Below are 13,247 nucleotides of genomic sequence, written 5' to 3' on the forward strand. Positions count from 1 at the left end.
CACATACTGAATGCTTTATCAGACTGGCTCTACAACTTCTATAAGGAACTTACATCTCCAAAAGAAATCTGGAAGGCCCTGGAATTCAAATACAATGTGCAAGAAGCAAGTACGAATAAGTATCTTATTGCAAAATACTTTGACTTCACTATGAACGACCATAAACGACCATAAACCTATACTGGAGCAAGTTCACGAACTGTAGGTGATAGTCAACAAAATTCGATCCCTTAACATCATCCTTCCTGAATCTTTCCAAGTGGGAGCAATCATTGCCAAACTTCCACCCTCTTGGTAGGATTACAGGAAAAAGTTTCTGCACAAGGCCGAATAACTTACCTTGGAGCAAATTCAGCAACACCTTCGTATTGAAGAAGAGTCTCGAATTAGAGACAGTAGGGATAAGACCCTGACCGGTATGCTGAACTCTAAGGTCAATTTTGTGGAAAACAGATCGAGAAGACTAACATTGTATTACAAGTAAAGAAGAAGGATGAGAACTTCAAGAAGAGCAACAATAAGAAAGGATCTTGCTATGTTTGTGGAAAGAAGGGGCATTATGCCCGAGTCTGCTGACATCGGAAAGGCGAAACCAAGTCTGCAAACATGGTAGAAGACAATCTCGTGGCCATGATTACTGAAGTCAACATGGCAGAATCATCTTCTGGATGGTGGTTTGATTCAGGCGCCATAGTCCATATTTGCAAGGACAAGTCCTTGTTCAAGACATATGAAGAAGTGACTAATGGCCAGTAAGTACAAATGGGAAACCAAACATGTGCCGAAGTTGTGGGAAGAGGTAGCGTAGAGTTGAACTTCACCTCCAGAAAGACATTGTCTCTCTTGAATGTTCTCCATGTTCCTCACATTGGAAAGAACTTTTTCTCAGTAAATCTTATTTGTAAGAGGGGATTCAAAGTTGTCTTTGAATCCGACAAACTAATCCTATCCAAGAATGGAATATTTGTTGGAAAGGGATATGATTGTAATGGTATTTTCAAATTAAGTATTAATGAAGGAAAAATTTCTACTTATATTGTTGATTCTTTCTCTTTATGGTATGATAGATTAGTACATTTGAATTTTAAATCCATATAGAACACGAGCAAACTAGGTATAGTTGCTTACAGTAATGAATCAACTGAAAAATGTGAAATATGTGTAAAATCTAAAATGGCTAAAAAACATTTCCCTAGTGTTGAGAGAAATTCTCAACTTCTAGAACTAATCCATTCTGACATCTCTGAACTCAATGGTGTATTAACTAGAGGAAGTAAGATATACTTTATAACATTTATAGATGACTTTTCTAGGTACACTTATGTCTACCTTATGAGAATTAAGGACAAAGCCTTTGACATGTTTAGACTGTATAAGACTGAAGTTGAAAATCGACTAGAAAAGAAAATTAAAATCCTTAGAAATGATAGGGGTTTTGAATACTTTAAAAATGAGTTTAATTCTTTCTGTGAAGAATTTGGAATAACACATCAGTGCTATGCTCCCTATACCCCTCAACAGAATGGTCTGGCTGAAAGGAAAAATAGAACACTTATAGAAATAATAAACTGCATGTTGTTAAAAGTTGATGCACCCTTAAATTACAATCAAATTTGTTATTTGAAATTACTGTAATTATAGTAATTTTGAAATAAAGAAATTCCAATAATAATTATTAGTGTAATAATTACATTTTGTTTCAAAATAATTGTATTACACTAATAAACCTTATTGGAATTTTATTGTAATAATTCAATTACAATAATTATTGTAATGAAATTTTTATTTCTACTTACATACTTGTTTTTCATGTTAACTTTATTACAAAAATAATTATCTTTGAAATTTTAGTGTAAATTTTTATTTTACGGAAATTTATAACAATAATTATTATTGGAAATTTATTGCTGATAGTAATTACAGTAATAATAATCATTGGAATTTACATTTTCAGAAATATATTAATGTAATTTTATTAGTGTAATAATAATTATTAATTTACATTAATTATTATAGTAAAAATTGTTATTTTCAAAATACTGTAATTACAGTAATTTTGAAATAACTGTAATTCCAACAATAATAATTATTAGTGTAGTTAAAATAATTATTAAACTAATAATTATTATTGGAGTTTTGGTGTAGTAATTAAATAGAGTAATCATTATAATAAACATTTTATTATAGTTACAATTTTTTAAAATTAATTTTATTACACTAACAATTAAATTGTGTTATTTTCCAGAAAAATTACTAGAAATCAATGAATTTACAAAGTTTTCTACCAATAATTTCTTTATAAATGTCATTTAAAATTAATTAAAATTTATAAAATTGAAAAATAAAGTCAACAATTATAGCTCCAGGAAAGGGTTGATGGAGTTTGCAAATTGGCAAACAAAATATCATAATTTTGGAAAATTTTGGAGATGAAAATAAAAAATATATTAATTTAATTTTGGAAAATTTTTTTATAATGTAGTAAATAATTATTGAAAATTATTGAAATATTTTGGAAATTTGGGAAATTTTATTACATTTGATAGATTTTGGAAAATTATTTAAAAATTCTGTGATTTTCATTTTAAATTATTAAAGAAAAATTAGTATTGGTAACCAATAATTGCACGAATTATTTCTGTTATTAATATAAATTAGTATGATATTGGAAAAATTTAGAAAAGGAAATTATTAATTAAGTGACATTGAAAAATAAAAGATTAATTAGTGTAATTTTGTAAATAATATATTTAAAAAGAAAATAAATTATTTAGTATATTTAAAAAATCAATAATTTAAGATATATACTTTTATAAATTTACCAGCGGCCGACATTCAATATATCCTTTTGATCATTTTTACCAGAAAATTAGAAATTGGGTTTTCCTGTACATCGTACGGGTCCCTACTAGTTTCAGTAAAAACTAGAAAATTGAATGTTGGTGTTAGTGTATTCCTATTTCCCAAATCCCAACCAAAACAAGAAATCAAGTGATTTTGCATATTGAATCGGTATTAAGAAGGTTTCAGCTAAAACCCTGTGGGGTGGGGATTCATATTTATGAATTTTTGGTTTATGCTGTATTGTAAGCGAGCAAATCCCTACTTTGCCGTACCAATCCGCCATAACCTGACAAATCCAGATATGTATTTGGTTGAGGGATATGAACGAACACCTTTTGGCTTGGGCTGAGTATGGCCCTCAAACTGCAGACAAATCCCCCCATGAGGTGCAAGGAAGTAATACAGAGTGGATTCTGGCCCAACCCATGTTATCCATCCATTTCACTTTGGGTTCGACTATGATGCCGAACAGACATGATTTTCCCACTTTGAAGTTGAAAGTGGGTTGAAGAGAATTATGGGAAGAGGTTGATGCATCGGAATGGTCGTTATCACAATATCAGTTAGGCTTCTGAGTTGAATATGTATGATCTCGTTGACGAGTTAATAAAATATAACATGTCATGTTTTGTCAGCTTTAGTGGGGCCCTGTGTGATGCACCAACATTATCAAGAAAAATTGAAGTAAAAGGAACTATATAACATATCAGATAGGTGTATCTTTACTTCATTGATATAAGTTATATAAATAGTTTGATAATTTTAAAGTTTTAGGTGAAATGGATGATGTGGTAGGTTCTTCTCAATTTTCAAAAAAAAAAAAAAAAAGAAAAAAAGTTTTGATCAAATAAAACTTTACTTATCAAGAGAATATATAGATACTGAGAAGTGAGAACCATGATTTGGTTTAGTTCATTGAATCTCAAATAAGTTGTAATGAGAGCACCAAATTTCCTATGTTGTATTGATTAATTATTAGATTCACCTAAGTTACCAAACTTATGAAATTGGTTTATCTAAAATTGCGCAAATTATTTCCCATATAACCAGAATACAACAATTAAATTACAAAATTACCAGCATTTATTTACCAAAAAATAAAATTTTTATGAAAATTAATATACCAAATTACCAAAGTTAATATAATAAAATGAATGGCAAGTTTAATTTTCCATATAACAAAATTAACCACCAAAATTAACAAAATAAATGTACAAAAATTACCAAAATTATTTCACTTTTGGAAATTAATAATTCACCAAAATTAAAAAAACTAAAATTAATAAATTAATAATTTCCCATAATTACCAAAATTATTCATTATTTTTGGTTAATTGTTAATTTACCAAAATAAATCAAAATTTGCAGTTAAATATTATGTCATTTTCTTGACCCAAAATATTGCTACAGTGTTCGCCCAACAATGAGACCACAAATAACGTCTCAGACCCTCAATATCAAGGGCTCGCATCTTGTTAAACCTCTTGTTCATGGGAAGCGTGGCAAACACACCATTTTATTGAATTAATGGGGATTTAATGGGATTGTTCCGTTAACAATAGTCCATCCAATTGAACCGGCCCGGCCACTATATCACAAAAAACAATAAAACCCAAACATTTGAAATCTCCTCCACACTCTCTCTGAGTATGCTGTGACCAGACCACGGATGATTACATGACATTTGGTGTTAAAAATCAACCGACGACCGGGAACCAAAGACCAGCGGTAAGTTCTCTTCTTCACTTTCTGTTCCCTTTTTCTTTAAATTTGGCTTGAAAATTAGATTGCAAGGCTCATAGAATGTTATTTTTCGAGTACAACATTAAAATTATTATTACTTTATTTATTAATAATATCTAATATTCTAATTAGGCGTATTCACTAGTCGGGTTGGATTGGTTTGAGTCATTTTTTTCAATTGACCTAACCTAATTGGTTTACTTATTGACTAAACTGAAACCGATGGACCCTGAAGCAAAACTGACCCAAACATAAAAGACTGGTTTTGGTCAATTAATTTTTTTATGCAAAACTGATTTTTTTATGCAAAACTGATTTTTTTATCAATATATATTTAAATTTATACAAAATTGAATTGAATATTATACCATTGTATTATATTTGTATTGGTTTTGTGTTTTTAATTTTTATCATAAATAACCTTTTTTTTTTCAAAATTCAAACAAAACACAAATAAAATATAATAATATTTAATATAAATAAAATAGGAATTAATTAATAAATCGGTTTGATTCTTGATCGATTTGACAATTTAAACACCCTTAATCTGTACGGTTAACGTCGCCATCTGGTCTGGTGAGCGAACGAGGCGCCAGGTGTGAGGAGCAGATCCGGTCATAGCGGCCGAGTGGCCGAGTGAGTGGGGACTGGGGACTTATCAGACATGTTTCGGCAACCCAATAAACAATTCAAGGTGACCCTCAGTTTCACTTAACAGTTAACACCTTTTTCTTTGAAGTTTAAACCTTGGAGCATTAATACATGAACAAACCGCAATCACCTATTTTCTGACTTTGCCAGGTACTACTATAAAGGAAGCGCAGCTGCTACCAGCCAGAACATTCATGGATTATATTGGGATATGGTTGGTATCCTTTGGAGAGCACTCTCATCATATCAGCCCGTGGGCTGTGGCCGGCCCCACATTTATTTGGAGCTTTCCTCGGCGACGTTAACCGTACAGACTAAGGGTGTTCCCCACGTCAGCTGGGGCCCGCCCCAACCATGTTGCCATGTCGAAGATCCCCGGATTATTTAGAATTTTACTGGTCTACATATATGTCCTATACATTACTTGTTGCGATAAATGAGTAGGCTGTACGTGGACCATGGCATGCGCATGCGCCACACGGCCTACACCCCACACCCCAAACCTAGTGAAGATTAAGGAAGGGTGTGCCGTTCGGGTATGAGATCGATCCACCCAACCGGAGCCCATTTCTTCCTTGGCCGGACTCAGCCAACGATCCTCTGATGATGATTGATGATGCGTCCTCCCTCCGACCCACCCCCACCACCACCCCCAGTTCAAATAGCTAGAAAGTTAGCATTAACAGTGAGTGGGATTAGGATGAGATCAGCTGTGATCTGGGTTGGTGAGCAGATGGTGACAGCCCCATTTGCCAATGTTGGTAGTACGTACTAGTAACTAGTTGTGTATGACTCACTCTGTATGTGGTGGGGGAGAGAACTTTCAGCTTTTCTATTTTGTGTTGTGCTGTTATCACGAGAAACAGATATTGAATGACCCCCAAACTGAAAGCTTGATAGTTTTTGTGATGGCTCTACAAATTTACTCTCAATACTATATACGCTCTACAATGGCAGTACGCAATGTGGATGGCAAATTAAAAGAAAACACACCTGTCTCACTCAACAGCAGTCGACTTAATTTACTTCATCCTAGAGAGAGAGAGAGAGAGAAAGGATCATTGAAAATCATCTCCCTTTTCATTCTGCTGCTGGTGTTCTTGAGTACACAAAGAACTGTGGCCTTGAAGAAGGGTCTGAGACCTCATTGCATCTGAAATAGGAAAACCGGGGAGAGCTGCAGCTGGGAGGAGGGGTACAGGTACAGCACGACTGGTGGCGGCGATGTAGCGAGCCAGACGTGCTCTAACAATGGCGAGGTCATGTTGGAGCTGAAGCATTTGGGCTTGTAGGAGAGCGATGGCACCTATGCAACCGTAGACAGGGTCCCTGAGCCTCACCTCTGCCTCGTAAGCCAACGAATTGACGGTGTCCTCTCGATGCTCCTCCGGGACCTCTGCAAGTATCTTGCTGACGTTGCTTGCTCCGAAAACCTTGTGGACTCTTGCAAACTTGCGCGCTTCGTGAGCCCGGAAATAAGGCGCAAATATACAATTAGGGCTGCATCTCCTCTTCAGCGATTTGCAGGCTGCACAGGATGAGCTTGAACGGCATTCCTGACCTCCCTTCATCATCATTTCCTTCCTTACAGTTAAACTCTTCCTCCCATTCACACTGCTTTGCTTTTCCTTTGCCATTTCACTTGAAATACCTCACTAGTAAGGTCGAATAATCACCTCCTATCAATCTGGCCTATTAGCTCAGTTGGTTAAAGCGTCGTGCTAATAACGCGAAGGTCGCAGGTTCGAAACCTGCATGCGCCATGTTTAAATTTTGTCTTTTTCCACCGATTACAACACTGAAATTAAAATTGCATAAAATTAAGCAATTTTGAAAAAAAGGAAAACAAATGAACAATCCAATGCACGAGAAGAGCTAAAAAGAGTTATAAATTTGGAGAATAGAAATTCCGTATCCGCTGAAAGAAAACATTTGCAGGGAAGCAGGGACATTTGATGGAGAAAAAGACAAGAAGCTGCAGAATAAGTCAATAATGGAAGGTCCACAGTTAAATTCTGTATAAGCATAACACAACAACAACAACAGTTGTAAAGACGACATGATCGTGGGCGTGGCTAACTTGTATTTTAATGCTTGCCGGCTTTCGAGCCTGCAGGGTAAGGGTTTCCTGCCGCGTGAGTGAGGGTTGAGGTTTGAGACCTTGAGGCCTTGAGGCCTTGAGGGAGGGCTGCCATGCCAATTTCTTAAAGGCATCCCAACTGAATGACATTGATATGACCTTCCCCTCTCCCCCTCTCCCCCTCTCCCCTTCCCTTTCTCCCCGATTAACTCTAGCTACCTATATTTGTAATTGTTGTCGCCTTATCGGTTCTCCAGCTTTAGTATCTTTCCCTTGGAACAAGTGCCCTTTTTGTTTTTCTGCTAATAAAAATTAATCATGTGGACGATGCCTGTTGACCTGGACCAGGTGTCAAAAATTGAAGCAACAAAATTCTTTCCTATTTTTCTTTTAACATTTATTTAATAAAAAATAAAACACCACAAAAAAAATTGTCATTTCAACCATCACTGGGAAAAGAAATGGAAGATAAAGTTGCAAGATATGCAGTTGGAGGAGAGAAAGGGGGGAGTCAATGGGTGTCGTTTACTAAAATCCAAAGAATTCAAAATAAGATCTTGTGAAAAAAAAATATGATTTTGCAGTATAAATACTAATCATCAACAGTTTTTTTTTTTTTTTTTTTTTCTGTTTTACACTGTTTGTCAGCACCGCTACCCGCGGGCACTTGCACAAAGAATAAAGTGATACAACGTTTCAACTCGATTCAAGGAGAATAGTGTTCGATACGTTTGGTTTGAATGCATTTCTCGGGACTTCATGGTGCTTAGGTGCACTATTCATAACCAGAATCTTCAAAACCACATGCATTGCTTATGAGGATTTTGGCATAAATATAAATATTCCATACAAAATTTAACCAATAGCTTGATTACCAAGGAGATAGAATTAGCCACGTTTCAGGAATGACCACCTCTGAGGTTAGATGCAAGTTTCTTCTTCTTTTCTTTGTTTCACAATAAGTATTAAGAATAAGTAAACCAGTGTTTTCAACATGCAGTTGAACTGGTCGATTGAACCATTAAAGCTATCATTCAATCAAGATTCTGAAGCCAGTTTTAGTACATCTAGAAAATTGGACAAATTTTGTTTACTTCGTCAAAAATCATTTGACTTAGGCAAGTGACCATTCATCCATTCGACCCACCATTGATTGTATGTAAATTTTGAGAGGCCATAATTTTACATTCTAAATGTTTAATTGGGGTGATTTTTTTTTCTTTATTTTAGGTAATTTTTTCTAAATCTTTGTACCCTTGTAAACTTCAAAAAAACTTTTTTTTTTTTACTTCAAATCTTAATTTTTAATATTTTTTATAAAAAAAATAATTATTAAATTAAAAAACATAAATTAGATATATAATATTTAATTTTTAAGATGTTGTAGTAAATTAGGAGAAGTTGTTCATTACTCTCCTCAAGACTTAGGAAAAGCAGCGTAGTTACACTCTAGCCCATAGGGAGGGAGAACATTTTATGCGATTGTGTGCATGCGGGCCCAATGAAATATGAATGAGATACCTTGAATTTATTACAAATTTTGGCATGCACATGAGAGATTTCTAGATTGTGATAAAGGCAAGGTTGCACGGCAACACAAGGCTTGTCGCAACATAACAACTAAGGCCATGTTTGGTTCAAATTCTCATTCTTTCACATTTTTACATAAGATGAAATTCTAAAATGGAAAATAATGGATAAAAATAGGCAGATTGAGAAAATATTACTATGAACCAAACACTTTTTTTTTTTTTTTTCTAAAAATGAATTCTTTTCAGACTAGCAAGTGTTCTACATTACTTATTTTCATTCTTTAAAAAAAATAAGAAGTGTCAATATACACAAACCACCAACCTAGGTTTCCAATAACAATATTTATCAATTGGCATAGATGTTTTGTAAATGTACTTTCATGAAAGTGCTTTTATCATAAACATGTTTTTATAAAAGTACTTCCGTAAAAGTTCTTCCATAAAAGTGTTTTTATAAAAGTACTTTCGTAAAGGTGATTTTATAAAAGTGCTTTCGTAAAAGTACTTCCATAAAAGTATTTTCGTAAAAGTACTTCCATAAAAGTATTTTCGTAAAAGTACTTCCAAAGTAAAAGTACTTTTGTAAAAATACTTTTATAAAAGACTTGTAAAAATGCTTTCATAAAAGTACTTTCATAAAAGGGATTTTATAAAAGTACTTCTATAAAAGTGCTTTTGTAAAAGTACTTCCATAAAAGTTTTTTTATAAAAGTATTTTCATAAAATGCTTTTGTAAAAATACTTCCATAAAAGTGCTTTCATAAAAGTGCTTTCATGTAAAAATAGTTTTATAAAATTGCTTTCATAAAAGTAATTTTGTAAAAGTGCTTTCGAAAAGTAAATATCTATGACAACCATTTTATAGGAAGAGTTTCTTCAAATAATAAAATGATCAAGATGGGACATGATTATTTTTCATATTGCAGGCTATTTAATTTTTGTGTTATGAAACTGATTTTTCATTCTAAAAAGAATGTAGTCCTTGGCAAGAACTTTATAACCTAACACTCAAAGGCTATTCATTCTTTCCCATTCTTGCCTAGAATGAGAAATGTTATCAAACGCCATTAAAATTATCATCTACCTTTCCATCTGATGATCCGACCAACCATTTCTTGAGCAGTTGAGCCCCAACTGGATCAAATGCGGAAAAAGTATCTAACTATATGATCCCAATATATGTTTTTGTTGCAAACAGAGATGCAAATCAGATTGGCCCGAGTCAGTATTTTACTCTGCTTCAACCTCATCAACCTTGGCTTCATGTTGCATCCATTCAAATTTTGACAACAGCACAATCAAGTACACTCAAATTGCGCCCTTAATGGATAAATTCCTTTTACAATTTATATTGTAAACATTTTCCTCGGTGGGAACTACCCAATGGGTCCTGGTCGACTGAATATCCAATATATAACAAGTTATGAATTCCGCAGACCGCAATTACAATTTACAAGTCCTGTGGTCCCAGACTAAGACTACCCCGCTACAAAGTATCACTTGGTTGCTTTCTGGAAAAGTAATTTCTTTATTACAACTTGGGCCGGCTTGAGCTTTTCTGAGTAGGGTTATGTTTGGTAAGGGTTTAACAAGTGAATGCATATTTCCTCAAATGGAAGGATGGAAACATTGTTTGAATGCAAAGATAGTTGAAGAAGACAAATTTACTTTCATGTCAGAACAAAGAGGTATTCCTAATTTCCTATCAAACACCTGCAAAACCGAACCAATTTACACTTTTACCAAATACATCAAGAATTGCAAAAATTCAGTGATTCAGCGTTAAAGAACATCTAGGTCAAAATTCATAATGGACAAAGCCATTGCAGCAGATTAATTTGATGTATTTATTTGGACAGAAGAGTATTAATCTATTACGACTCCAAAATTCAAATTGTCAAAAGCATTAGAATCGAGGTTTTAAAAACCAACCTGGAACCGGAACCATTTTATCAACTGGTTTCTAGATTGATGGTTCAACCGTTCAGTTTGAATGAATGACCTGTTATAATTTAAAAAATTAAATAAAAAATGACAAAAAACCATTGAACAAGTCAAATGAGTCAATGGTTCAACCACCTGTGTCAACAGGTCGCTGATCAAATCAATGATTTTTTACCAAATACTAGGTTAAGGGTGAAACAGAACCAATTGCCTGGATGATTCTTGAGCTGAACATTGTGACAGTCTGAGTCAACAGTGGTTCGAAAACACAGTACGGAACTATGCAAAGTTTCATATGGATGTCAAGAAGCAAGTTCTTTGAAAGCTCCCAGTTGCCATCTTTCCATGTGATGGTTACTTCTAAGTTTTAACGTGTAAAACCCTCTCCGCGGTTACTTAATGCAAAACCCTCTCCCCCCAGATTCCTGGTCTGCTCATCACAAAGCATGCCTCACGACCTCACAGCATATCCTGGCCGCATATCAAGACATTTTCTGTACTTATCAGCGTGAGGCATGATCTGTGAGGAGTAGATCCCAATTCCTTCCCCCCCCCCCCCCCCCCCCCCAACACTGGTGGAAATGGGATCTATTCTTCACACATGGGCACCTCACACGCACATCCACTGTGCATTGGAAACATCTTCCGTGAATAATAACTTATAAGTACAGGAGATATTCCTTGATAGAATGTGCATGTGAGGTTGGTGTGAAACCCCTGAATGAGGAGCAGATCTGGTCTCACCCTGGTGGCAATGGGATTCAGATATTTTCTACCGTGAAAAGAACTTGTACCTGAACCACAACCTTGGTTAAAAAGAGATAAAAAAGGTTACTAACAAATATTCTCAATTATAAATATATTATGGTGCAGATTTTAAGTCATTAAATTTATGATAGTTTTAATTTGATTCATTTTCAAATGAATTAATTATTCATTATTTGTAAAAGCCATAACTAATGTTGGTCCATATTATCTGGTCCTTGCGAGGGGTGGACTGGATATGGTCCTAATCTTGGGCCTTTTTTTTGGCATAAAGTGGCTCCTCTTAAATTCAAACCCTTGTGCTCACGCTTGACGGTCCAAGATTTTACATTACACCAAATAATTATTTAATATATGTGTTCAGCTTAATAAGATTAGCTACATGTCAAGACCAAGAAATTTTTTTTTTCCTTTTCGGTATTAGTACACAATACAGGGCGAACTCTAGATGGGGACAGAGAAGGGTGCAGGTGAGTTCCGCTCAGGCTGGGGACTTACCAATTTCATTCCATTTTACCTACAAAAGATTGCATTGTTCTTGGTGTCTTCCCTGCTTATATGTGGAAATTTCAAAATTCACTTAATAAAAAGGAAAAAAAAAAGAAAGAAACCAATAGGGTCTTCGTTTAGAAACATGTTTGGAGTGTTCGACAACATCATCAGTTTTGTTTTTGAAAGCAAAAACAACTTTCATATCAGCAAGAACAATACGATTTTGCTGATAATGACACTTATTTTTATTTTCAAAAACAAAATCAACCATATTGCCGAATACCTCGGAATTGTATCCTACAGAGATTAATCTTCAATTAGGTATTTATCTACAAAGATAAGATAATTGAAGTCACGATTCATGAGTTTTTCCATTCAAAGGAGAATGATGTAACCACTTCATGAAATTCCTTTTGTTTATTTATCAATGATAATTTTTAGGAGTATTTGGTTAATCTAGAATTTTACTCAAGAATTAAATGAATGGCTCAAATTAATCGTGTAGATATTAGTTAAGGTCTGCAGGGTCTTGATTTTAGGCATATAGATGTCATGAAGGCATTATAAACATTTTTCATGAGCATTACTTTTTTATTATCATTATTAAACATTTTCCTTATGTTTTTTTAGTTACTCTGACTCTATAAACTATTAAGAAAATTTTGATTAGTACCTCCAATTTAGACCATCCAACTAAGCATTAGTGATTGATGATGCATAAAACAGTCCAATACATTTCCATCCTACAGCTACCATGTATTAAACTTCTCCCTTGTTCAATAGACATAGTTTTTTCTTTCTTTCTAATTCCTTTATTCAATTGAACTTTTCCTAGGGCTGAGACTTCCATGTAGATTCCATTATTACTAAAATATCCTCACCAAGTTTCTAAACTTCAAATAGGATTCAACATATTTCTAAGTCTATCAAAGTATTTACCCCAGAAAGCTTTATTGAATTTGTTGGTCCTTAATTTATCAAGGTCCCTGCATGTGAAGTTTCTCAGAAGACGTATGGTATACATTAGAAAAAAAAAAATGCTTACAGTACAAAGGAGATGGGGAGGCAGTATACCTCCTTTACATCCAACTGTCTACCAGATAAGGAGTAGCTTATTGTTTCCTAAAAAGTATTCAGGGTTGTCAAGGCTACGCCTGATGAAACCATTGTTTTTGTCATTGTTCATGGACATGTAA

At 34.1% G+C, this 13,247-nt stretch overlaps 1 protein-coding gene and 1 non-coding gene across 2 annotated transcripts; one reads left to right on the forward strand and one right to left on the reverse strand.

The window, feature by feature from the left end:
- Positions 1-6,107: 6,107 nt before the first annotated feature.
- On the reverse strand, positions 6,108-7,473 carry LOC148870426 (LOB domain-containing protein 21-like). The gene is made up of 2 exons (XM_088968320.1): positions 7,319-7,473; positions 6,108-7,213 (listed from the first exon to the last, which is right to left on the reverse strand). The coding sequence occupies exon 2, from the start codon at positions 6,873-6,875 to the stop codon at positions 6,297-6,299; it is 579 nt and encodes a 192-aa protein (XP_088824446.1). The 5' UTR covers positions 6,876-7,213; positions 7,319-7,473; the 3' UTR covers positions 6,108-6,296.
- On the forward strand, positions 6,928-7,001 carry TRNAI-AAU (transfer RNA isoleucine (anticodon AAU)). The gene has a single exon. It is a non-coding gene; the product is annotated as a tRNA-Ile (tRNA).
- Positions 7,474-13,247: the final 5,774 nt, after the last annotated feature.

This window comes from Nelumbo lutea, chromosome 2 (genome assembly GCF_056320005.1).
Source record: "Nelumbo lutea isolate HS-2025 chromosome 2, American lotus-T2T, whole genome shotgun sequence".
NCBI lineage: Eukaryota > Viridiplantae > Streptophyta > Magnoliopsida > Proteales > Nelumbonaceae > Nelumbo > Nelumbo lutea.

Excerpts from the sequence above, each read along its gene's own strand:
- LOC148870426 (XM_088968320.1), bottom strand. The coding sequence starts at position 6,875 with ATGGCAAAGGAAAAGCAAAGCAGTGTGAATGGGAGGAAGAGTTTAACT.